Consider the following 27,615-nt stretch of genomic DNA (forward strand, 5'->3'; position numbering starts at 1 on the left):
TATTGTTTACACATTTTCATTCTTTTTAATTCTTTAGACTACATTTTACGTATATTTTTAGATCAAATTTTATGTATAATTGTATTTATTGTAAATTCTTCTTAAAAGTGTACTTTTTGTATTAATATTCTATGTTAGGCACCTAGGGTCTGAGAGTAACGTAGTTTCGATTCTCTCTATGTCCAGTACATGTGGTTAAATTGACGACAAAGCTGACTTTGACTTTGATAGTATTACATTTATTACTGGTTAACAACATGATTTGAATTCTCTTCGTCCTCTGCAAATTAACAGCACATTGTGACTAGTCAAGCTAACTTGACAGCTTAGACAGCTAACCTGCTCATGTTAAGGTTAGCTTATAGTAGGGAGAATAAATGGAAATGTGGCATACATTTTAGACTGCATAATGTGAAAGGAGACCAGAGAATAGACAGAGCCCAGAGAAAGGGCCTGAGGAAGCCAGATGAGAGAGAGAGAGAGAGAGAGAGAGAGAGAGAGAGAGAGAGAGAGAGAGAGAGAGAGAGAGAGAGAGAGAGAAAGCAACAATTAGAATGTTCTAACACCTTTCTTTTGAACATGTGACCAAAACCAACATTTGTGACATTCAAACTGACCAATCAGCAGGTTAGATCTTCCCCCGCTGTATGACAACATTGCAGATTCCTGATGTATACACATTTTAACCTATAGGCCCAGGTCTTATCAGCACATCTGTACTTGTAAGAATTCACCTGTCTTCAATGCAAGTGTCTCTCTAACTGGCAAAGTAAAAGGTCCATGAAAAGCATCCAAATTTAATATGCTGCTTTTATTTCAGAGTGCTCCACTTCAGCTACAGCTACCCCACACTACTTTAACAGTTCATTTCCACTGAGCGGTACGATTTGGTACAGTACAGTATGTAATTGTTTCCACTGCCAGAAGTTGTGAATGATACCAGAATGGCGGGTTGTACATTATGACTTTTTTTAGGACTTGGCACATTACTTAGTACATTATGACATTATTACAATTAACTTTCTGTAAAGATATTTATAAGAGAGGATGCAGAATGAAGTATTTTCAGAGTTAAAATGTGTTTAAATGTCTTCTTAAACGAGGGGTAAAATAAAGCATAAACCAGAGGATTCAGACCTGAGTTAGCATAGACAACCCATGTCAAAACATTTATAATTGTGGAGGAGCTTACAGTTAATGTACAGATATAGTATGGAATCCAGCAAAGCAGATACACAGACACAATGATTCCTAAAGTCAGAGCAGCTTTACTCTCAGATTTCCTCTTCACTGAACCCTCCGTTACACATTTACCAGCCTTCATCAGAGAGTTTATAACCTTCACTTGCTGATGAACGACATAGAAAATCCTCAAATATAAAGTGATGATCAGAAAACAGGGAAAAATAAAAGACATGAACAGATCAGTGACTATCCAATGAAAGCTCATAATGAATGAACACTGTCCATAACACACATCTGTTTTGTATAAAGTGTCAAAATATCCATTATAAATAACAAAGGTAATGTTATATGCTGAGAAGCAAGCCCAGCTCAGACAGATACTCATTAATGTTTTAGTGATGGTTATTTTTTGTGGGTACAGTAAAGGGTGACACACAGCCACATATCGATCAAGAGCAATTAAAACAAAATTACTAAGAGATGCAGAAAGAAGTACCGCAATATATAATAAATAGAGTGAACAGAAAGTGTCTCCAAAGTACCAACATGTCTCTGTCAGTCTGATGGCCTCTACAGGCATGATGAATCCAACAAGCAGATCAGCCACAGACAGAGAGAGAATAATCATGTTGGTTGGAGTGTGAAGCTTCTTGAAGTGAGAGATGGAGATGATCACCAGCAGGTTCAGAAACACAGTCCATGCTGACAACAATGACACAAACACATAGATGATGATATATCCATGACTTGCGCTTCTCCCCTTGACACATGATGAGTTGATGTCAGGAAAGCAGTATTGAGTCTCCTGATCCTCTGTCTCGTAGGCCATGAGTGAGTCTCCTCCTGTTAGGAGTTTGTTCTGTTCTCCTTTCTGTCTTTTCATTTATACAGTGTCTGGATCAGACTGACCAGCCCACCTACCGCCCACTCTGATGTAATGCATTCATTTTGTTTTTTTCCATCTTTTATACACATTAAGTTTGATATGCCGTCAAATCTTGCAGCCATAACACATGTCTGGTCTGTGTCTACTGTTAAAATAGCCATTCGTTCACAGTGATGTAATAAAAAACCTGAGCAGACCTTCAGTTTAATGTTCATTAAAGGTGCTGTAAAAATAGGAGACAAACTAGAAGCGTGGAGTCAGACAGGGTTATCTTTTGAGCAAAAATTCAATTAAAACCTATATAAATTAAATAACCAAAGAATGTGTTCTCTTTGATAAGGTTTTAGCCAATCCGTCTAAAACTACTGAAGGACTTCAGCAGCTCCTTGACATTGGTCTTTCAGCCAAACATGGTCTAATCAACATACAAAAGCTAAAATAATAATCTTTCAAAACAGTTCCAGGTGTAATGAAAATAAATGAGCAAGTCTCCAACACACCCATAACATGGGTCTTAAAATAAGCAAAAACCAGAAACTTTAATCAGGCTGTAAGTGAGCTAAAAGCAAGAAGCACAAATAGTATTTTCAATTATAAACAAATACAGTTCTTGTTCCTTTTGCAATTCTTGTTTGGACCTGGCTAAAAAAAAGCTATCAATAGCTGTTTCCATCCACCTATTTTTATGCTCATTTTGGATATATGCATAAAAAGATGGTTGCTGGAAACATCATCATGTGCATAAATTTTGAAAATGAGCATAAAAATCATTTGCGCATAACTGCGTAGCATAAACTTTTTATTCGGTAAGAAAAGATGAGCACAAACTACGATGGAAACATTTTTACCGCACAAACTCCAGCATGCGCATTAAGAAAGGTCATGTGATATTGTTGTAAGAGATCATGTGGTTAGAAAAATGTGTGTGAATGGACAAACCATCAGGCTGAGCACATTTTAAAACATCTGAAATGTTGTTTTGGTCATTCTAAAACGCCTTACCATTTAAGTATTAGTGCTATTATATTATTATTGACGTCCAGAATCAAGACCGTCTGTGCTCCGCCTCTGACACCTTAAAAACACCACCGTGCATTCACTACATGTCAGGATTGCCTTCTGAGGCGCGAGTCATTTATTAGATGAGAAAAAGATTGAAGCAGCTTCTCTTACTGCAGCAAATTCAGTTTTAACTGTTGATATTTGGCGCCAGATTTCAGGAAGTGACTATTTTGTTGACTCGTTGGATGGAAACACTGCTTTATCCGCACGTCTTTTATGCGATAATCCAGTTTTGGGCATAAAGTTCATTCGCATTTTTGGATGGAAACATAGCTTTTAAGTCAATTGCAATAAATGGGTGTAAAGTATGGGGATCACTAAAAACTGAAGACTTGTCTAAATGGGAACAAAAGGAAATGGAAATTATTCACATTTAGATTTGTAGGAGCATGCGTAAATGTGGGGGTGGCAAAATGAATTGTTTCTTCAGTGCACCACGATGCAGATGGGGATAATTCGATCTCGGTTCAGTAATAGATCATAACCGGTTATTACGTACATTTATCTCCTATATGTGCGATGTCGCAGTAGAATACTAAGGCGAAGGAGGCGAGGGTGAGTAAATAAAATGCTCCTCCTACTATCTAAAAAATAGATAACTGTGCACAATTCACTGCTTGTGAGTTTGCTGGAACGTCTTTCATTGACACTGAAGAAGGCACTATTTCACTATTACGAAGAAATGCTCTAAAAATCCATTTCTGCTTCTCTCTTTTACTTTGACATTTGAACTGCTGCCGTGTTTTGTGGGGTACCTTTTCTTTTCCACTTGGCTGTTAAAGCGATACGTGTGGATCCAGACACGAGCATGCCTAAGATGCAAGATTTCTTCACTTTATTAGACTTTGCAAATTCTCTCTGTGTATGTGTGGGTTTGCTCCACAGTCCACCAAGACATGCAATATAGGTGAATTGAATAACTAAATTGGCTGTTATGTATGTGTGTGTGTGTGTGTGTGTGCGTGTGTGTGTGTGTGTGTGTGTGTGTGTGTGTGTGTGTGTGTGTGTGTGTGTGTGTGTGTGAATGAGAATGAGAGAGTGTATAGGTCTTTCCAAGTGCTGTGTTGTAGCTGAAATGGCATCGTCTGCATAAAACATGTCAGAGTAGTTGGCGGTACATTACACTTTAGCAACCTCTAATAAATTAAATAAAATAAAATCAGGCCTTTATTTGTCACATACACTTTCGTATAGTGAAATGGAATTCCCCTGACCGTTCACAAACATCACGAGTTTCAGGGGAAGACAGGTCACAGGCGGTAGCATTTAGAAAAGGAAATAAGATACATTTCAGGAAAGGGAGGCAAAAAAATAAACTCCCTCTCACCTTGCCCTTGAATTAGAGCAATGTGGGACCAGGAAGACAAAAAAAAAAAAAGAGTCCCAGCAATTAAGCACAAAAACACACAAACAAGACACAACATTGCCACAGGGGATGGGAACAGGGGGTGTGGATATAGTACGATGAGGGTGGGCAGCCATCTGGTCCTGCAGCCATGGGCGTGCTGGTTGCAGATTCGCCTACCTCCTCCAGTGGGTGAAAGCGCATAAAAGCATTGGATGAGGGGATAGGGAGTGATTGTTGGAAGTGATCTGTAGTTGTGTATGTGTGTGTGTAAGCCTGTAGAGTCCAACAGGTGTTCTTGACAGAGAGCAGGAATTTCAGAGCGTCTTCTTATCTTGCTATACGGGAGAAGTTGTTTTTCGCCAGTCGAGGCCGTCTGGTAGGAGAAAAGAAAACAGGGAGGCAAAAGAGTAGGAAAATACTTCCACTTTAGGTCAATATCTGCCAATTTCACAGATATTTAGTGTCCACCACTTGTCTCCAGATCTGGCCAAATCTTTTTGCAAAGCCGCTAATTTCCTCCCGATGTTTTCCAATTTGCGATCTAGGACCATAGTATGATTAGTAGCAAGCCTGCCCATCAGCATTTCAATCAAGCCGGCCAGCCTGGTGGGGTTTTGAGCAGCACTGACCGATTTCATACCCCAGGGCCTCGCATAAGCCCATCAGCAGAAACCCTGTTATCAAAGTTCCGAATAGGTAAATATCTTCAATATCCTCCAGAGACAGAGCTGCAAGGCACAGTACACGCCACTTCTACCACGTATCCAGCTGCAAACGTCACCGCAGGACAAGTGGGCTGTCCCGAGCCCAAACTTCTTGCCAAGAAGATGGTATCAATCGCATTCAGAGACCAGTTGTTCAAATCCATAATTCCCTATTCATTTTCAAAGCAGGGCACGGAGAGCCTCAGAGATAGAGTAAGACGAAGACGAGGAGCTAACAAGGAGAGATATGGGATGGAGAGGGAAAAAGTGCGACTGCCTAAGCCAAAGAAGAAAAATTAGGGACTAAGCTGAAGGATAATGAAGGAGTGAATGTTTTCTGAAATCTACATAGTATGTATAAGGATTAGATATTATTTTAAAAATCCTCCAGAAACAGTTTATAAGCTCATTTATAACACCATAAAAATCTCCTAGAATCATAAGGTTCATATTGACCATATTTGGATCGGTTGTGAATATTAATGAGCTTCGCTCTTACGTGCAGCTCTCACAGACACACATAGCATGATTTCTGGCGCTTATGCATCATGCATTTTGTTGCTGTGTTATTATACATCAATAGCATTTCTGAGGCAAGTCAGGCGACTGAGACAACATTGAGTGATGTGATGTTCATTGCTCATACTAATGGCACGGGTGTATTTGTGGATATTTTATTCAAAGTATAAAAATGAAATTTAATAGGATTAAGTAATACAACATTGTAAGTCAGTTAAAATATTGATGTTGAGTAATTATCAACGTTGAGTCGGTTAAATCGATGAATTGCAGCAGCACTACAGTTCATCACACAAATTCTTGCTATAAAGCGTAAATATGTGGTAAATATTAACCAATTTGGCTAGAAATTATCATTTGTAAAAAACAAAAAAGAGAAAACTATTTTATTGTTTTAATAAATAGACAATTCATAACATTTGGGGACATTTTAATGATAAATGTTGATGTCGACTGATACATAAAGCAAACATAAAGCAGTGTTCTGAATCAGGTTTATTATTGCTGGATTGAAGGTCTGCTGATAGAGTAGTCTAGGCTTGAAATGACAAGAACTTAAAAGTAAGTTTGCTGCATTTTGTAACAGAAGGGTCTGATTTTTACTGATGTTGCGATTGTAAAGCACAAATCTTAATAATCCTCAAGCTGAACCTCATTCTCTGAGACGGTGAGTCATTGTAAAAGTGTATTAGTTTTTCTTTTTTTATTCTGGATGATTCATTTATTCATTCATTTTCGGTCACCTTAGTCTCTTATTTATCAGAGGTCACACTTAAGCAGACTGAACCACTAACTATTTCAGCATATGTTTTACACAGTGGATGCCCTTCTAGCTGCAACCCAGTACTGGAAAATACTAACTATATTCTCAAATTCACACTCATACACCACAGCCAATTTTGGTTACCCAATTCACCTATATAGGTCATGTATTTGGACCAGCGACCTTCTTGCTGTGAGGTAATGGTGCTAACCACTGAGCCACCGTGCCACCCACTCTGGATGACATTTACAATAAATATCAAAAGCCTAAATCATTTTATTTTATTTAAATAAGTTAAATACATGTTAATATTTAACATATTTGATAATAATATGTGTACATATTTCAGTAGAGGCAGGAATTATTGATATACATAACCTACATTACATAAATGAATAAATAATAACACAATGAAAGCTAGCAGTAACTCTTCCTCAACAGGTGCTGCCCAAATATAAACAGAACAGCAAACAGTTTTTGTGTTATTTTCGTAGAATATTACATATACTATACTGCATATAGCATGTATAAATATTAAGCACAAATAAAGATTAGATACATAGTTCAAAGTCTATCAGCTATCAGTCACATATTTTTATTTTCTATCAGAGCAGTACATAAGTAACTAATATCAAACATGTATTGTGTGTGTGTGTGTTTTTAGTGACTGCTAATAAGTCTAATTAATGTTGTGCACAACTATAAAAGAGGATGCCGGCTGAAATATTTTCAGAGTTAAAATGAGTTTCCCTGTCTTTTTAAACCAGGGGTAAAATAAAGCATAAACCAGAGGATTCAGACCTGAGTTAGAATGTACAGCCCATATTAAAACATTCATAGCTGTGGAAGAGTATACAGTAAGAGAACAGATATAGAAAGGAATCCAGCAAAGCAGATAAACAGTCACAATGAATCCTAAAGTCAGAGCAGCTTTACTCTCAGACTTCCTCTTTAACAAATTCTCAGTTACACTTTTACCACCCTTCATCAGAGAGTTTATAACCTTCACTTGCAGATGAACGACATAGAAAATCCTCAAATATAATGTTATTATCAGCGCACAAGGGAAAATAAAACCCACAAACAGATCAGTGACTGTCCAACTAAAACTCATCAGGACTAAACACTGTCCATAACACACACCTGTTCTGTGTGAAGGGTCAAAATAACTATTATTGATTACAAGGGCAGTGCAGTAAGCTGAAAAGCAAACCCAGCACATACAGATACACATAAATGTTTTAGTGATGGTTATTTTCTGTGGGTACAGTAGAGGGTGACACACAGCCACATAACGATCAACAGCAATTAAAACTAAATTACTAAGAGATGCTGAGAGAAGTATTACAATAAAAATTAAATAGAGGTTACAGAAAGTGTCTCCAAAGTACCAACACGTCTCAATCAGTCTGACTGCCTCTATAGGCATGATGAGTCCAATAAACAGATCATTTACAGCCAGAGAGAGAATAATCATGTTGGTTGGAGTGTGAAGCTTCTTGAAGTGAGAGATGGAGATGATCACCAGCAGATTCAGAAACACAGTCCATGCTGACAGCAATGACACAAGCAAATATGCAATATATCCATGACTTGAGTGTCGTCCTTTAACACATGATGAGTTGATGTCAGGAAAGCAGTATTGAGTCTCCTGATCCTCTGTCTCATAGGCCATGAGTGAGTCTCCTCCGCACTCCTTTCTGTCCTATCATTTATACAGTGTCTGGATTAGACCAACCAGCCCATTGACCACCCACTCTGATGTAATGCATTCATTTGGTTTCTCTCCATCTTTCTTAAACATTAGGTTTGATATGCCGTCAAATCTTGCAGCCATAACACATGTCTGGTCTGTGTCCAATGTTAAAATACCCACAATTAATTGCAAGGGCAGTGCTATAAGCTGAAACCCCAATTCAGCTCAAGGTTTTAGACAAATACTCAATGTTTAAGTGATGGTTATTTTCTGAATATAACAGCACTGTACAGTAAAGAGTGTAAAGTTTTCCTTGTTGTGTTGTTGTTTCAAGCAAGTGTGACCTGAGGTCATTTTTTTCTGAAGAGGGATGGTAAAATGTGTGATTACTTTTTATTTGTGTTCACTTTATCACACAAGCATTTTACCAATCAAATTATTGTTGTAAAGGTTAAATATGTGGGCAAGCAAGCAGGAAAGTATTTACATTTATTTATTTGCTATAAATGCTAACATTGTCTTCTGTGCATGTACTTGAGTTTTGTTTTCTTTGAGCAGGTAAAAAAAGGCACAATTCAAATATCTGACTGCTTAAATTAAAGGACATAGTTGTATTACAAATAATATATATTTATAAATTATGAATTTTACTACAAGAATTCTTGTGCTGTGAAGTAAAATATAAAATTGTGTATGGAAAGCATTGTCAATGCACTGTGAATGTCAAAATCAATATGAAAAATGTAACAATCTAAATGTAAAGGTTTTAAATATCTATATAAAGGATTTTATACATAATTCTTTAATTCAATTTAAAATAGTTTTAAAACAGAACATTACCTGTCTAAAAAAATACTTCAGCCATGGTGTCGTCCTTCTTCCAGCGTGCAAAACTAATTCCATTTTTGATTTAGGAGTTTAAACAGTTTCAATTCAGCATTTGATTTCACCGCATCTGTGATTGTCTCGTGTGCATGGAACAGAGAATGGTGGATCTTTATGAACAGAGATGAACAAAAGCCCAAATCTGCATTTGTTGACAGTTTGAGCTACTTATCTGAATTATGGAAGATGTCGGCCCAACAATATTTAACTGAGTGAACATTTTTTAGTTTTATGCCTTATCCAGAATATAAAAATACATATAAACACATTTAGATCGTTTACTTTAATTACTGGACTATGAAGAGACTTTCAACCAGCACAACAAAAAATGTTTTTACAGACAATGCACCTACTGCACCTTTAATATAAGATTGGGAAGAGGTGAGTTTGTTATAATCCCTTTAAAAACAAAACAAACAAATCAGAACTGTTGTCATGGAAGTCTAAAAATGTTCTCTAACACAAAATGAAAATAACTTATATGTTCATACTGCTTTACTCTGAATTCATCTGGATTGCATATGTTAAAACTGAAATTTAATTTTCCCATAAGTTCATTACAAAACAGTAATCAAGTCAAATCACATTAGAGTATGATTTTTTTTTTCAGTATTGATATAAAATAGGAAAATAGATATAATTTGATGTAATTTTGTACTATAGGCTTGTAGAATGGCAGTGTCGGAACAGTAGGCCTCTCTCCAGGCAGTCACATGGGTTGGTCTGTCTTTGTTTACTCTTACTGATCAGTGAAAACATCAATGATGAAACAACTCTAAGGACCAATTATAATTGTTTTGATTTATTCTCTGTGTTATTGATATTGTAAGAGATGATCCTCCACTAAATCATTCATTAAATGTGTGAAATACTGTGAACACACACACACACACACACACACACACACTAAAGTGATGCAATACTGCCTCAGATAGAAAGAGTTCAGCTTAATGCTTGACAATTATTATTTATTATTTACACCTGGACATATCAGATTTTGTTTTGTGGTAGAAAACATTTTCTAGGACTTGAATACATCTGTGATGAACTTGAAAAATCACAGAGCGCTTTTCGGTATATTGTTTTCACTATCAAATTTAACCAATGTGAAGTCTTACAGCAGCGGTCTAAAGTTAGGATTTGATTTATAATTTTTTGCTTGTTGTTTTTGACTGATGATAAGTATGTCAAGTTTACACTGATATAAAAGGAACAATGGGTCTCATTCAATAGGCATGCATACTGCAGCGAGAAGGATAATATAAAAGTTGAATAACACAACACAAAACTGACTTATTTACAGTGACCAGAGTGAAGTGATGGGGAAAATGGTATATGATTCTGGTGTCCATGTTGTTTTTTTAATGTAATCATTCAATGCTATTTTTTATCTTCTCTAGCTTGTGGATAAGATATGGTAATTCTAATAGTTTAATAACCCATAAATAGGCCAACGCACAATCTGCATGCGCAGAAATGCGCTTACTTCAGCAGATTTTCAGCCCATCATTAAGTCTATTATTTACTTTTGTAAATTTATGTTTAGGCAATGTGGTGGTGCAGTAGGCAGTGTTGTCGCCTCACACCAAGAAAGTTGCTGATTTGAGCCTCGGCTGGGTCAGTTGGTGTTTCTGTGTGGACTGTGCATGTTTTTCCCACGTTCGCATGGGTTTCCTCCGGGTGCTCCGGTTTCTACCATAAGTCCAAAAACATATGGTATAGGTGAATTGGGTAGGCTAAATTGTTCGTAGTGTATGGGTGTGAATGAGTGTGTATGGATGTTTCCGAGAGATCGGTTGCAGCTGGAATTGCATCAGCAGCGTAAAACATGTGCTGGATAAGTTGTCGGTTCATTCTGCTAGGTTGTTTACCAAAGGGACTAAACCGAAAAGAAAGTAAATGAATGAAAATGTATTTTTACTGAGTTTTTTATATTAATTTCAGTAATATTATTGTGAAATTTAAAAAAGTTCATGACTTAATTACAATGCAGTTTGTTAAGTAATACTTTCTGTCTTTTAGTATTATTACATGAGACTTGCTTTGTTTACCAGTCCTTACTTTTATACGGATTACATGAAGAGATTTTTTGTTTTCGACTTGAATTGGATAATGCAAAAGTAGACATATCAGGTTTTCTTTAGATATATCTCTTTAGATATATCTCTTTATATATATATATATATATATATATATATATATATCAGTTCATTTTAATGACTTTTTTTCCCTGACACAGTCTACATCTAGCCTGCGTGTCATGCAGGCTATTTGTAATATCAAAGCCTCGTGGGCGTGGTAGCATTAACTCTAACGAGCTCAGACTGAGAAACTAAACATAGCATTGGTTTCATAGTGATTACTTTATCAAACAAAATTTGTTTTCAACATGCTCTAGTTACATTTAAAAGTCGACACTTCAAGCTTTCTATAGATATATGTCTTATGTCTGTGTGTTTTGTTTTCTGTGAGTTTCAGCGCATTTTGCTGACGCGTTTCTAAAAACAGTTCACGGAGAGAGAAAAGACAGAATAGCCCCTTTCACACATACAGACCTTTCCGGAAAATTGCCGGCAATTTTCCGGAAAGGTTGTATGTGTGAACAGGTCCTTTTTGAAAATACCGGTAAATTCGTTCTGGCTATTTTCCGGAGAGAAAAGTTGTAACATTACCGGCAATTTGCCGGAATGCTGCGCTGTGTGAATGCAGAAGGAAGATTCCTGTAATAAGCGCGTGCACGTCTAGAACGTGCTGACGTGACACGTCTGCTTTAGCCAATCACAACAGTCAGACGCATTTACGTCCGAACGGTTTGTGAGGATAAAAGCCTTTGAATATTTTTCCAGACACATTTAGCTGCTAGAAGTTAGTCAGATCACGTTTATATGTTCTTCTTAATGCCAACTGTGTAAATAATCATCGATGAGATGCTTATGATAAGCCGTTGTTTGTTTACGTTCGTGTGCCTGTGAAACAGCCTGTGAGCGCCATCACATGCACATATTATGAACATCTCGACATGCGAAAGTGATCCTGAGAAAGTTGTTCACAATATTGATCATCCACAGAGTTTGTAATTTAGTCAAATGTTTACAAATACAAGCGCAGCCGTTTAAAGCTCATTTGTGGTGAATGATGTTAGAATTTACCGGTATTTTGGAATGGATGTGTGAATGCTCTTTTCTGGAAAATTTCCGTAACGTCCTCGCCTGTGTGAACAGCGCTTTTTTGAATATACCGGTAAAGTCGTTCCGGAAATTTTCCGGATATTTACCTGTATCACTGTGTGAAAGGGGCTAATGTCTACACTGTTTTTTATCCTTGTTTTGCTAATGTTTTGCAAATGATTGTTGTCATTGTGAGTGTACACAATAAAAACTAAACACTTAACAGATTCGATTGATTTATTGATCTTATCTGTACGATCAAAACTAAAAGTGCAATTTAAGTTCAATTCAGCTTTAAGAGGTGAAAGCTTGTCAAAAAGCATATACGCAGTCTTTGACCCCTGGGGGTTGATGAGACTGGAACAACTGAATAATCAACAGAAACTAAATGTAATTTTAAAATAAACAAAGAAAAAATACAAAAAAAAAAAAAAAACATAATGAGACAGTTCACAGACAGCTGCTGCATAATTATAAGCAGAACAGCATCATAGTGTTTGAGGCCTGGTCCTCTCGTTCTTCACTGTTGTCAGCTCTCCTTTTTTTCTCCTTCTGGAGCTATTCTATTGGGCTAGAGACAGGTGTGCTCCACAGATGATGCTCATTATCACTCACACCACTAACCTCATTCTGATCATTCACTCAACTTATCACAACAACGTACTCAATCAAAAAGCTTCATAATTTTGACATATCGTAAAGCACTGATAAGCAGGTCTGGAGTTGCCATGGGAAGAGTTACACTTATGCGTGGTGGTAGAGTTTTATTTCAACACTTCATCTTTTATTCTTGGGATACAGAAAGTGCAAGTGCCAGTTTCATCAAAAACAAACAGGCAGCAATGTTCGTTGCGTGCAAGCTCAGTTTTTGTAAAATATAATTATATGACAGAAACTATAAATACAACCCAAGGTAAACCACATAAACCCCTATAAGCTATTCACACAGATATTAATGTGCACTACATATTGCTGTCAGTCACATATCTCTCTTTTTGTATTTGCAGCAGTAAATCATAAGTTACTTAAGCATCTCTTTATGTATGTTTATACTTTACTATGTGGACCATATCATGAGTGGTGAAAATTACTAATAGAAATTTAAGACTGTTATTTCTGCCTGTATTAGTGACAGCTTTGCAAGTAATTATCATTCATTACGTGTTGTATATTAGTAATTACATTTAATCGTTCAATGATGGTGTAGGGTGACGCAGTGGCTCAGTGGTTTGCCCTGTCACCTCACAGCAAGGTCGCTGGTTCGAGCCCTGGATGGGTCAGTTGCCATTTCTGTGTGGAGTTCTCCTCGTGTTGGCATGAGTTTTCTCTATTATGGTTCACAATTATTCAATTGATTCATCGTTAATTTAAATGATGATTGATCATGGAAATTGACATCCCTAGGTCCAAAACGAAAAACAGTAACCAGCTTTCTGAGAACTACAATCTTAATGCACTTCCATTTTAGTTTTGCAGCTTGTACTGAGATAATGTGTGGTCATGCTCATGTATGATTTATGTACAGGGCTTTACATTAACACCTGTCAACTCGCCAAATGTGGGTAGATTTTAGCTGAGGCGGGTCAGACAGCCACCTCCACTAGCCACTTTGGCTAGTTGAAAATTCTTTTTGAATTAAAGTTTTCTTAAAAGCAGGGTTTGACAATAACGATGGACCAATATTTGTGCAAATGCGATCTTAGAATCGAGACAAATATGATTTTGTTTGTGCAGGCAAAACAAAGCCGGTTGAATACCGATTGAGAGGATAATCACTCGCGGCAACAACTGATATGATGCGCGCGACTGTTTAAAACGTGAGCGCTCCCGCTTGCTTGCTTGAAACAACCGTGCCTAGAAATGCAACTGGTGTGATCAATTCTCTTTCAAATAGACTAAAAAAAAAAAAACGTTCATGCATTATTTAAACAGGATATAGGATATTAACTTCCCATTATGTGTGGTTAACTGGTGTCAACTGTTTTTTTTTTTTTTTAACTAATGTTTTGTTAAATCAAAAATGTATAGTATACAGCTGTAGTTTGCTTGTTTTCACACATTATTTAAAATTTGTGACTAAGAAATAATTATTTATTTATTTATATTTAGTCTGGTCAGAGATAAATCTGGTAAATCCTTTGAGCTCTGAAAAGTGATGTGAAATAAAAACTAATTGTAATACAACACTATGAAACCATGACCCATGTGCTCATGCTCACTGAGCAAGCTCATACACAACATACACAAAAAGTAAAATGAATTAAGAGGCATGTAGACATTCCACAAAATCTTAATCAAGTAATTTTAGCATGTCAAAATCATATTTATACATTTAAACATGTTTTCCCAACAACAAAATCATGTCTAGTGAAAATGGTGAGTGGCTAGTAATGTTGGAAAACTACTAGCCACACTGGCTGGTGGTCAAAAAAAGTTAATGTTAAGCCCTGTGTATGCATATCATTTGTCAATGAGAAATAATCAACATCTTTCAAGTAAAATCTAATTCCAACTGTTTATGTTGTTTTTTGTCTTTTAGGCTCTGTCTATGTGCAGTTTATCAGTTAAACACATCTTAGTTAGTAACATATTGGTGCAACCACAAATGAACCAATGTTATTCTCAATTTTTTTCTGTTTTGAAATTAAAACAATTTAAACAGCATTAAGTTCATATTTAGTTATTGAGACTGGAACAACTGAATGATTAACAGAAACAATGTGTAATCTCAAAATAAGCAAAGAAAAATACGAAGAACATAATGAGAGCAAGAATCAGCTCTTCATAGGCAGCTGCTGCATAAACAACAACATCATAAAGGGTCTGAGGCCTTGTCCTCTCATGCTTCACTGTCATAAGCTCTCCTTTTTTCCTTCTGCAACTCTTCTGCTGAGATACATGATTGATGCTTATTATCACTAACCTCATTCTGCTCGCACCACTCTCAGGCAGACAGCTCATCACAAAACTTAACAAGATCAAAAAACTACATATTTCTGAAGGGACGTGATGCAGGTCTGAAGTGGCCATGGGGAGAATTAAACTCATGAATTTACAGGTGGTTGTACATTATCATTTTAACACTTCATTTAAAATCATTAGTTCTTGGGGTGCAGAAAGATCAAGTGTAAATCTCATTATAAATAAACAGGTAGCAATGTTTTCTGCTTGCAAACCCACAGTTTTTGTGTCAGTTAGGAATACTAACATTTTATTAAGTGCAAAACAAGGTACCACATAAACCCCCTATATCCAATTCACAAAGATATTAATGTGTACTTCTGTGAGTTACATATCTTTACTTTTGTATTTGCAGCAGTCCATCATTAAACTTCTTTTTCATACATTTTTATACATTACCATATGCTATAAAACGCAAGTAGTGAAAATTACAAATAGAAAGTAAAGTTTCATATCTGTCCTAATCCGCAAAAGACTTGCAAGTGATTATAATTAATGTTCTGTAAAAATATTAACCAGAGAGGATGCTGGCTGAAATATTTTAAGGGTCAAAATGAGTTTAGCTGTCTTTTTAAACCAGGGGTAAAATAAAGCATAAACGAGAGGATTCAGACCTGAGTTTGCATGCAATGTCCACATCAAAACATTTAGAGTTGTGGAAGAGTTTACAGTTAGAGAGCAGATACAATATGGAATATAGCAAAGCAGATAAACAGAGACAATGATTCCTAAAGTCAAAGCAGCTTTTAGTTCAGATTTCCTCTTCACTGAACCCTCCGTTACACATTTGCCACCCTTCATCAGAGAGTTTATAACCTTCACTTGCTGATGAACTACACGGAAAATCCTTAAATATAACATTATGATCACCATACAAGGGAAAATAAAAGACATGATTAGATCAGTGAGTATCCAACTAAAACGCATCATGACTAAACACTGTCCATAACACACATCTGTTCTGTGTGAAGAGTCAAAATGTCCATTATTAATTACAAGGGCAGTGCAGTAAGCTGAGAAGCAAACCAAGCTCAGACAGATGCTTATTAACGTTTTTGTCATCGTTATTTTTTGTGGGTACAGTAAAGGGTGACACACAGCCACATAACGATCAACAGCAATTAAAAGTAAATTATTAAGAGATGATGCAAGAAGTAATGACACGAATAATAAATAGAGTCCACAGAAAGTGTCTCCAAAGTACCAACACTTCTCAATCAGTCTCATGGCCTCTATAGGCATGATGAGTCCAACAAGCAGATCAGTCACAGCCAGAGAGAGAATAATCATGTTGGTTGGAGTGTGAAGCTTCTTGAAGTGAGAGATGGAGATGATCACCAGCAGGTTCAGAAACACAGTCCATGCTGACAGCAATGATGCAAACAAATATATGATATATCCATAACTTGAGCGTCTCTCTTTGACACATGATGAGTTGATGTCAGGAAAGCAGTATTGAGTCTCCATGATCCTCTGTCTCATAGGCCATGAGTGAGTCTCCTCCTGTTAGGAGTTTGTTCTGCTCTCCTTTCTGTCCTTTCATTTATACAGTGTCTGGATCAGACTGAACAACCCATTTACCGCCCACTCTGATGTAATGTTTGCTTTTTCCTCCTTGCCTTTTTGTTTAACATTAACTGTACAATTCAGTAAATTTCTTGAGTTTAGGTTAGCGTTTTCTACTGCTGCTCAAAAGTAAAGTAAAAAATGAGTTTAGCTTTTGTATTATTGTTTTGTATTTCCACATGAAAGCAAGGCACAGGTAGAACTGAATTGACCTCTGGTGTGGTGGTCACTGCTTCAATCAGCTGCTGAAAATCTTTTATTCGTGTAGCTCTGGCGCTAAATTGCCGTTGGTTCACTTCTCCCAGAGAGCAGTTGTGGCCTAAATATCAGTGAAATTGGTTTATGATCCAAAGATCAGAAATGTAAGTTTTGATACCAGCAGGAATTATAGGTGGTGTATTGTAGTGTGGTGAATTTCAGGGCTAGGAGGTATATTAAAGTTAAGTTGCAAATGTGATTAATCAAAAGCTGCAATAATCATACATACTATCTCAGGGTAACACGGCTCTGTGAACAGTACTAAAAGTAGTCCAAGGCCTGAGAGCAGTATTATCTTAATTTGCTGAAAGTTATCTTTTGTAAGCTGTTTGGACAGAACTGTGTGTTGGTATAGTGTGTCCACTGTCATATTGGAGTGATAAAAAGACGTCTTTTTTTATTTCCTGATGTTAAAATAGGATCCAAATAACTCCCATTTTGAGGCTCACCTTCAACGTGATGCAGGAGTGTGGTTTCCCCGCCCACCGAATTGATTGACAGCTGCATTGACAGCATATTAACATGTCTCCGTAGTAACGCATATAATCATATCCACAAGACAGGGCGCACACAAACCAACTGAGATTAAAAGATCTGTTCAGCTCTCTGTGATCAACAATCATCATCAAATCTGATCAAGACTGAGTTTTACAAGTTTAAAACAATAAATGTTTGTAATGAATTACAGCGATTTTACTGTCTTTACTTCATCACCACAGCCACATGTCAGTACAATTATAAAAGCAAACACTTCAGTCAAGGTTTGTGAACGTTAAATCAGATTTATTTTGTACATTATATTAACAGATATCCATATAGTAGTGGATACTAACGTTCATACTGTCAATATGCAGTGCACAGTTAAACGTGTAAACTGTGTAAGTGTGCCAGCTGTGTGTGCGCGTGAACATTGTAACGACATCATCGTTGCAACTCCATAACAAATACATCAAATAAAGATTAGGAAAGTTCTTACTGTAGTATTTCTCACAAACGTTACATGAGATCTGCTTAATTCATGTCTGTCACTGTGCTGTTTATCAGATGCAGCCGAGGCGGAGATTGAGGCACACTCTGACATGCATGTGGGAACGGTGGGCAGGGAGAACTAGCGTTAAAGGCACAGGCAACAAAAACAGCTACATAGTGCTCAAAGCAGAAAATTCAATATTCTGAAAGGTAAAATACATATTATGATTGGTGTTTTAAGCTGAAACTTTACACACACATTCTAGAGACACACAAGATTTATATTAAATTAAAAAAAGGGTAAATTAGGTGCCTTTTAATGCTCTGCCATGATTCTTTTTGATTGATGTTGACTAGTCGCACTGCACAGATCACATGATTTTTGACCTGAACAAGATGACAGCCTCAAACACAAAGGTTGGTTCATCGAATGAAACTGCCCTCGGATCATTGAAATGATTGTTATTTTTCTCATATCATCATCAACTCTTCACATGATCTGCAAAGTGAAGACACATTAAAGTCAAACTGCTGAATTGCAGTTGAAAAATTAAAAAATTAAACGTGCAAAATTACATGAAACTCAAGAAGAACCATTGGATAGCGTGACAATACAATGACAACAATCAAAGTACTGTCACATGTAAAATGAGAATCTGAAAGGAACATTTAAAATACCTTAATAATATTATTGACTTCCTCATATAGAATTAAATAATTTATTTACTCATATTTATGTAAATGTGAAAAAACTTGCCATGAATCTGTGTTCTATACACTGACAAAAATATGCAATACCTCTGTACTAAAAATATTATTGTTATATTCTTAGTAGAATGTGCAGTGCCCAATGTAATGACTTATATATTTGTTTTGCACTAAAAGTTGTCATTGATAAGGTTGCATTTTTTGCAACGTGTTATGAGCTGTCAAACAGGATGTGTATATACACACCTGACAAAAGTCTGGTCGCCTATTAAAGTTTTATGAACCAAAAAATAATGATAAAAAATAACATAACTTCTAGTTGATCATTTGGTATCAAAGTGGCTTATTTGAAAAGCAAAGGTCTCTTTTGAACAAAATAAAATATGATCATGCCTTGATTTTTATCATTCGGACAGTAAGGTCTGACTTTGCTTAGACAAAAGTCTTGTCACTGAACAGAGATAATGTCCAGTTTAGAATATAAAGTCATGCCGCAGTGGAAACAGAATGAATATTGTGTCTGACTCCATCATAAGCTTGGAGGACTGCATCCATACATCTCTGCATTGACTCAAATCACTTATTAATAAAGTCATTTGGAATGGCAAAGAAAGTTTTCTTGCAGGACTCCCAGTTTATCAAGATTCTTTGGATTCATCTTCAATGCCTCCTACTCCATCTTACCCCTGACATGCTCAATACGGTTCATGTCTGGTGACTGGGCTGACCAATTCTGGAGCACCTTGACCTTCTTTGCTTGTAGGAACTTTGTGGTGAAGGCTGAAGTGTAAGAAGGAGTGCTATCCTGCTGAAGAATTTGCCCTCTCCTGTGTTTTGTAATGTAATGGGCAGTACACGTTTTTATCACGTCATTATCACTGAGCAGGTAGGTTTTGATATCAACAATATCGTCACTTGCATATAAAGATTTTTGTTTTTTTCTGGCAGATACAGAAATTCTAAATATCACCGTATGGCCTAGAGAAATATCAAGCATAAAAGCCACATAACCTTTGATACACAATCTATAAACACATTAAATTTGTGCTATACAGTTTAATTGATTGACTGTTTACTTTAGTTATCAGTCATGTATCTTTACTTTTAATTTACAGCAGCACAGGAGTTACTTAACTCTTTGATCTGAGCTTCAAGCATGTTCGTAAAAATCATAAAATTGATGGCTTTGCAAGTAACTATTATTAATGCTGTGTAAAAATATTGATCAGAGAGGATGCCCGCTGAAATATTTTTAGGGTCAAAATGAGTTTAACTGTCTTTTTAAACCAGGGGTAAAACAAAGCATAAACCAGAGGATTCAGACCTGAGTTAGCATGGATAGCCCATATTAAAACATTTATAGCTGTGGAGGAGATTACAGTTAGAGAGCAGATACAATATGGAATATAGCAAAGCATATAAACTGACACAATAATTCCTAAAGTCAGAGCAGCTTTAAATTCAGATTTCCTCTTCACTGAACCCTCCGTTACACATTTACCACCCTTCATCAGAGAGTTTATAACCTTCACTTGCTGATGGACTACATAGAAAATCCTCAAATATAACATTATGATCAGCATACAAGGGAAAATAAAAGTCATAAACAGATCAGCTACTATCCAACTAAAACTCATCATGAATAAACACTGTCCATAACACACATCAGTTCTGTGTGCAGTGTCAAAATGTCCATTATTAATTACAAGGGCAGTGCAGTAAGCTGAGAAGCAAACCCAGCTCAGACAGATACTCATTAACGTTTTTGTCATCGTTATTTTTTGTGGGTACAGTAAAGGGTGACACACAGCCACATAACGATCAACAGCAATTAAAACCAAATTACTAAGAGAAGTTGCAAGAAGTAATGACACGAATAATAAATAGAGTCCACAGAAACTGTCTCCAAAGTACCAACACTTCTCAGTCAGTCTGATGGCCTCTATAGGCATGATGAGTCCAACAAGCAGATCAGTCACAGCCAGAGAGAGAATAATCATGTTGGTTGGAGTGTGAAGCTTCTTGAAGTGAGAGATGGAGATGATCACCAGCAGGTTCAGAAACACAGTCCATGCTGACAGCAATGACACAAACAAAAATATGATATATCCATAACTTGAGTGACTCTCCTTGACACATGATGAGTTGATGTCAGGAAAGCAGTATTGAGTCTCTTGATCCTCTGTCTCATAGGCCATGAGTGAGTCTCCTCCTGTTAGGAGTTTGTTCTGCTCTCCTTTCTGTCCTTTCGTTTATACAGAGTCTGGATCAGACTGACCAACCCATTTACCGCCCACTCTGATGTAATCTATCAAAATGTTTGCTTTTTCCTCCTTGTCTGTTTGTTGAACATTAACTGTACAATTTAGTAAATTTCTTGAGTTTAGGTTTGCGTTTTTTACTGCTGCTCAAAAGTAAAGTCAAAAATGAGTTTAGTTTTTGTATTATTGTTTTGTATTTCCACATGAAAGCAAGGCACAGGTAGAACTGAATTGACCTCTGGTGTGTTGGGCACTGCTTCAATCAGCTGCTGAAAATCTTTTATTTGTGCGGCTCTGGTGCTAAATTGCCGTTGGTTCACTTCTCTCAGAGAGCAGTTGTGGCCTAAAGATCAGGGAGATGGGTTTGTGACCCAAAGATCAGAGGTTTGAGTTTGGATATCAGCGGGAATTGTAAGTGGTGTATTTCATAGTGTGATAAATTCAAGGGCTGAGAGATTATTTAAGTTTAAATTCCAATGTGATTAATCAAAAGCTGCAGTTATCATGCATACTTTCTCAGGGTCACATGGCTCTCAGTACTAAAAGTACTCCACAGCCAGAGAGCAATATTACATGGAAAAGAGGTTGTATAGGGGTTTAACCGGTTGACTTTAAAGAGCATCTATGATAAAAAAAAAGTATCTTTTGTAAGCTGTTTGGACAGAACTGTGTGCAGTTATAGTGTGTCCACTGTCATATTGGAGTGATATAAAGACAATATGTCTCTCTTTTTTTTAATTTCCTGATTTTAAAATAGGATCCAAACCTATCCCATTTTAGGCCGACTGCAACATTATGTAGGAGTGCAGTTTCCCCGCCCACCAAATTGATTTACAGCCACTTATTAACATGTCTCTATAGTAAAACCTATAATCATATCCACAAGACTGTGTGCAAAGCAACTGGGGTTAAAAGATCTGTTCAGCTCTCTGTGATCATCAGTCACCATTAAATGTGTTCTAGAGTGAGTTTTACAAGATTAAAATGCTTATAATGCTTATTTTAAGTGATTTTACCATCTTTATCAACACAGCTGCATGTCAGTGCAATCATGCACTGTGTCCGCTGTGTGTATGTGTGTAGGTGTGTGTATGTGCGTGAACATTTTAATGACATTTTGTGACTCATTGATATAACTCCACAACAAATACATCAAATAATCATTGGGAAAGTTCTTACTGTAATATTTCTTACAAACATTACATGAGATCTGCTTAATTAATGTCTGTCACTGTGCTGTTTATCTAATGCAGCTGAGGCAGAGACTGAGGCGCACTCTGACACCAAATGAAACAGCCCATAAATCATTGAAATGATTGCTACTTTTCTCATGTCGACATCAACTCTTCACATGAACTTTAAATAATTAAACAGGTGTCTACTAGTTAGATCACTCCATGAAATTACCCTACATCAGATGTTAATTAATTATTTACCTCAATCTCAGTAAGGGAATGATATGATTAAAGGATTTAGATGAGTTGCTTTTAGAATATTCCTTTCAGATTCTCATTTTATGTGTTACATATTTTATTAGCCAATCTTTTTTACCCAAAATTGGAAAAGTAATGTGATTGTTGTCCTCTTAGAACCGTAGAAACTGACATATTTTCGCGTGATTTTTTTCACAGCCTTTTGCAACATTATAGGCCATACACTTGTCTGTTTGACATTAAATTTCTTGCACCTACCGAGTCAGTAGAGGATCACAGACACACACATCTTCAACGTTTCAAGTGCACATACAGCAAACTCTAAATGACTAAATTAACAAAACTCCTGAAGTGGCTGCAGATATAATCAACCTTAAAGAGACATTGATGGAATTAAAGTACTCAATAAACGGCCTACAGGTTAAAATGGAAAAGGTGGAGGGATGAATTGATCAACTGGAAGGTGTGACTGAAGGGATAAAACATGCATAGAGGACAGAAAGAAAATGGTAAAAATGTTATGGGATCATGTCCAAGTGCTTGAAAATTAAAGTAAAAGGAATGATGTGCAACTTGTCAGGCTAAAAGAGAAGTATGGCATGAATGGGACTCTGGAGAGATGCGTAAAGAAAATTCTGAGTGAAAGCTTGGGAATCAGGTTGTTGAGGCAGTCAGCACAGGATAAAGTGCTGCGAGCTGCACAAGAAGAATTGTGGATTTGAGTGGGAGAATGCTAGGTTGTCTGTCTTTCCAGACATGACAAAAGGATTGGCATAAAAAAGGATGATTTCTGTGCCAGCCAAAAAAAGCACTCCAGCTTAAAAACAAATAATATTTTTTTAATTGTTTGAAGAAGCAAATTCAGGTGTCATTTGAGCTGTACATCTCTACCAGTATGTAAAAAAAACTTGTCAGCCCTAGTTTGAACAGAGCTTAAGCAGTAGACATGAGAAACAAACTGCAATTTAGACTTTTAACCCTTCTTCCGTGTCCTCTCATGGTTGCACACATGCACCATTGTGTGTAAATCTGAGATGGCGCTTTTAAATATTAGGGATTGCATTTAATCTTTAAAAGATGGTATTGGGTGACACAGTGGCTCAGTGGTTAGCACTGTCACCTCATGGCAAGATTGCTCGTTCGAGTCCCGGCTGGGTCAGTTAGCATTTCTGTGTGGAGTTTGCATGTTCTCCCCGTGTAGTCGTGGGTTTCTTCCGGGTGCTCCGGTTTCCCTATAATCCAAAGACTTGCGGTACAAGTGAATTAGACAGAGTAAATTGGCCGTAGTGTATGTGTGGAAATGAGTGTGTATGGATGTTTTCCAGTACTGGGTTGCAACAGGAAGGGATATTACTGTATAAAACATTTGCTGGTAAAGTTGGCGGTTCATTCCACTGTGGCAACCCCTGATGAATAAAAGGACTAAGCTGAAGAAATATGAAAGAATGATGGTATGAAATAATCAATTATTGCTTTTCTTTGTAATCTCACATGCCTTTTCTTTAAAACATTTTCCTTGGTTTATGCTTGCATTTTGAGTATCATTTACAAATCATGCCAAGTCAAGTAGCAATTAGTAACTTAGGTAAACATCTCACATTATTATGGTTCACAATTAATCAATCGATTCACTGTTAATTTAAATGATGATCGATTATGGAACCTGACATCTATAGGTACTAAACAAAAACAGTAAATTTCAAGTAAAATCTAATTCCAACTGTTTGTGTGCTTTTGTCGCTTATGCTCTGTCTGTGTGCATTTTATCAGTTAATTAAATCTTGGCTAATAACATATCGGAGCAACCACAAACAAACTGTTATGTTGTTTGCAAACTTCTTTCCTCTGTTTTGAAACGTAAAACTGTTTAATCAGCATTACTGTAACAAAGTTCATATTTCGGTTAAGGAGACTGGAACCACTGAATGATAAACAGTAACACAGTGTAATTTTAAAAATAAACAAAGGTAAAATACAAATAACACAATGAAAGCAAGAAGCAGCCCTTCATAGACAGCTGATGCATAAATATAAGCAGAACAGGATCATTAGGTGTCTGCGGCCTGCTCCTCTAATGCTTCACTGTTGTCAGCTCTCCTTTTTTCCCTCTGGAGCTCTTCTGTTGGGCTGGAGATAGGTGTGTCACTCACACCACTGAACTTATTCTGATCACATCACTTTCAGACACACAACTCATCACAAAAACTTCAATGATACATATTTTTGATGAGATATATTGTACAGCACAGATGAGCAGGTCTAGGGTGGCTATGAGGAGAATTACACTTATGTGTGGTGGTAGAGCTTTATTTTAACACTCCGTCATTTGTTCTTGAGATGCAGAAAGAGCAAGTGTCAATTTCATGTTTAAAAAAAAGGTAGCAATGTTTGTTGCTTGTGAAATATTAAGTACAACAAGGTGAACTGCACAGAAAACCACCCATACTCTATTCACACAGATATTACTGTGCAGTGCATATTGCTGTCAGTCACATATCTTTCTTTTTGCATTTGCAGCAGTACATTATAAGTTACTTAAGCATCTTTTTATGCATGTTACTTTATACTACAGTATGTGCGATATAACATGAGCAGTGAAAACTACAAATAAAAACTAAAAACTGTTTTATCTGCCTTTATTTGTGACAGCTTTGCAAGTATTGATCATTCATGTTGTGAAAAAATATTGATCAGAGAGGATGCTGGCAGAAATATTTTCAAATTTAAAATGAGTTTAGCTGTCTTTTTAAACCAGCGATAAAATAAAGCATAAACTAGAGGATTCAGACCTGAGTTAGCATGCAAGGTCCAAATCAAAACATTTAGAGTTGTGGAAGAGGTTACAGTTAGAGAGCAGATATAGTACGGGATATAGCAAAGCAGATAAACTGACACCATAACTCCTAATGTCAGAGCAGCTTTAATTTCAGATTTCTTTTTCACTGAACCCTCTGTTACACACTTATCACCCTTCATCAGAGAGTTTATAACCTTCACTTGCTGATGAACGACATAGAAAATCCTCAAATATAACACCATGATCAGAGTGCAAGGAAAAATTAAAGAAATGCACAGATCAATGACTATCCAACTAAAACTTATCATGAATAAACATTCCCCGTGACACTCATCTATTCTGTGTGAAGTGTCAAAATGTCCATTATTAACTACAAGGGTAGTGTTATAAGCTGATATGCAAATCCAGTTCAGACAGATACTCATTAACATTTTAGCCGTGGTTATTTTCTGTGGGTACAGTAAAGGGTGACACACAGCCACATAACGATCAACAGCAATTAAAACCAAATTACCAAGAGATGTTGAGAGGAGTAATGACACAAATAATAAATAGAGTCCACAGAATATTTGTCCAAAGTACCAACACTTGTCATTTAGTCTGATGGCCTCTATAGGCATGATGAATCCAATGAGCAGATCAGTTACAGCCAGAGAGAGAATAATCATGTTGGTTGGAGTGTGAAGCTTCTTGAAGTGAGAGATGGAGATGATCACCAGCAGGTTCAGAAACACAGTCCATGCTGACAGCAATGACACCAGCAAATATGTTATTTTAAATCTATTTCTTAAGCGTTGTTCCTTGACACATGATGAGTTGATGTCAGGAAAGCAGTATTGAGTCTCCTGATCCTCTGTCTCGTAGGCCATGAGTGAGTCTCCTCCTGTTAGGAGTTTGTTCTGCTCTCCTTTCTGTCCTTTTATTTATACAGAGTCTGGAATAGACTGACCAACCCATCTACCGCCCACTCTGATGTAATCTATCAAAATGTTTTTTATTTTTTTTAAGTTTCTCCTGTTGGTTTGCTGAACGCTAACCTAAAATCCAGTCAATTTCTTTAGTTCAGGTTAGGGTTTTTTACTGCTCAAAAGTAAGATTCAACTCAAAAATGAGTTAAGTTTTTGACATGTTTTCTTCACTGACTTGTTATGGTTTTGTATTTCCATATGAAATTAGGGCACATTTGGAATAAAACTGACCTCTGGTATGGTGGTCACTGCTTCAATTAGCTGCTACAAATGTTTTATTTGTGTGGCTCTGGTGCTAAATTGTTGTTGTTCAACTTCTTTTTAGTGGCAGTTGTGACCCAAAGATCAGAGGTCTGATGTTTGATACCAGAAGGAATTGTAAGTGGTGTATTGTATGTTGTGGTTAATTCCCAAGCTGGGAGATTAATTAGATTGCAATTAATCAAAAGCTGCAGTTATCATACACACTTTCTCAGGGTAACATGGCTCTGCGCAATAGAGGTTGCACAGGGGTTCAACTGGTTGACATTGCTCTGCCATGACGCTTTTTAATTGACATTGACTAGTTGCACTGCACAAATCACATGATTGTTAAACTGAACAAAATGGCAGCCTTACTCACAAAGGTTGGTTAAGCGAATGAAACTGCCCGCAGATTATTGAAATTAATATATATTTTTTTGTTTTTATCATGTCAGTATCAACGCTTCAAACTTTGAACTATTAAACAGGGGCTTGCTAATTAGATCACTCCATGCAAATACGCTACAGCAGATGTAAATAAATTATTTGTCTCAATCTGAGTAAGGCAATGATATGATTAAGGTGTTTATATTTAGTTTCTTTTAGAATATTCCTTTCAGATTCTCATTTTGCATGTTTTACTAACCAATCTATTTTTAAACAACACGGGAAAAGTAATGTGATTGGATGTTGTCCTCTGCAGTGTACACACAGATATTTTTATATAGGACTTTTGTTACAGCCTTTTACAACATTATAGGCTATACACTTTTCTGTTTGACATAAAATTTCCCGCACCTACTGAGGATCACAAACACTCACACATCTTCAAGGGCTCAAGTGCACACACAGAAAAGCTTCATGAGTAGTTCCTCTTACAAAAGGATTTTTAGACGTGTTTGGTTTTCTTATATGCACGATTATGCCATTAAATTGTTGTATAAACGTAATATAACACTCTTTACAGTACAATATGGATGTATATCATTACTGTTGGAACATTAAAACACTCAGCCTCTCACCACTGTTGATATACAGCCATATTACAATGCTACTCAAGTGATATTGATATATAGACTACCCCAAATAATAATAATAAAAAAAATAGAAAGTAGGGAAAATGCTGAAATGAAATGAAAATGAAAAAATGGTGATTTCTAAATTGACTTTGACTTGAATTTCATTGCAGACAATGAAACAAACATCGTTTAATGTGCTCCTAATGATTTTTTTTTA

At 36.5% G+C, this 27,615-nt stretch overlaps 4 protein-coding genes and 1 pseudogene across 4 annotated transcripts; all 5 read right to left on the reverse strand.

Moving 5' to 3' along the window:
- Positions 1-937: 937 nt before the first annotated feature.
- LOC141376454 (trace amine-associated receptor 13c-like) lies at positions 938-2,152 on the reverse strand. The gene has a single exon (XM_073915193.1). The coding sequence runs from the start codon at positions 2,066-2,068 to the stop codon at positions 1,016-1,018; it is 1,053 nt and encodes a 350-aa protein (XP_073771294.1). The 5' UTR covers positions 2,069-2,152; the 3' UTR covers positions 938-1,015.
- Positions 2,153-4,174: 2,022 nt separating this feature from the next.
- LOC141376456 (trace amine-associated receptor 13c-like) lies at positions 4,175-8,247 on the reverse strand. The gene has a single exon (XM_073915201.1). The coding sequence runs from the start codon at positions 8,140-8,142 to the stop codon at positions 7,147-7,149; it is 996 nt and encodes a 331-aa protein (XP_073771302.1). The 5' UTR covers positions 8,143-8,247; the 3' UTR covers positions 4,175-7,146.
- Positions 8,248-15,520: 7,273 nt separating this feature from the next.
- On the reverse strand, positions 15,521-19,835 carry LOC100149676 (trace amine-associated receptor 13c). Its single transcript, XM_021479455.2, has 2 exons — positions 19,791-19,835; positions 15,521-16,679 (listed from the first exon to the last, which is right to left on the reverse strand). Exons 1-2 carry the CDS (start codon positions 19,833-19,835, stop codon positions 15,669-15,671), a joined length of 1,056 nt encoding a protein of 351 aa, XP_021335130.2. The 3' UTR covers positions 15,521-15,668.
- Positions 15,521-21,991, reverse strand: LOC110438877 (trace amine-associated receptor 13c-like). The gene is made up of 2 exons (XM_073914573.1): positions 21,955-21,991; positions 15,521-20,922 (listed from the first exon to the last, which is right to left on the reverse strand). Exons 1-2 carry the CDS (start codon positions 21,989-21,991, stop codon positions 19,880-19,882), a joined length of 1,080 nt encoding a protein of 359 aa, XP_073770674.1. The 3' UTR covers positions 15,521-19,879.
- Positions 21,992-23,218: 1,227 nt separating this feature from the next.
- LOC141376339 (trace amine-associated receptor 13c-like) lies at positions 23,219-26,676 on the reverse strand (annotated as a pseudogene).
- Between the last annotated feature and the right edge of the window lie 939 nt (positions 26,677-27,615).

This window comes from Danio rerio, chromosome 10 (assembly GCF_049306965.1).
Source record: "Danio rerio strain Tuebingen ecotype United States chromosome 10, GRCz12tu, whole genome shotgun sequence".
NCBI classification, from domain to species: Eukaryota; Metazoa; Chordata; class Actinopteri; order Cypriniformes; family Danionidae; genus Danio; species Danio rerio.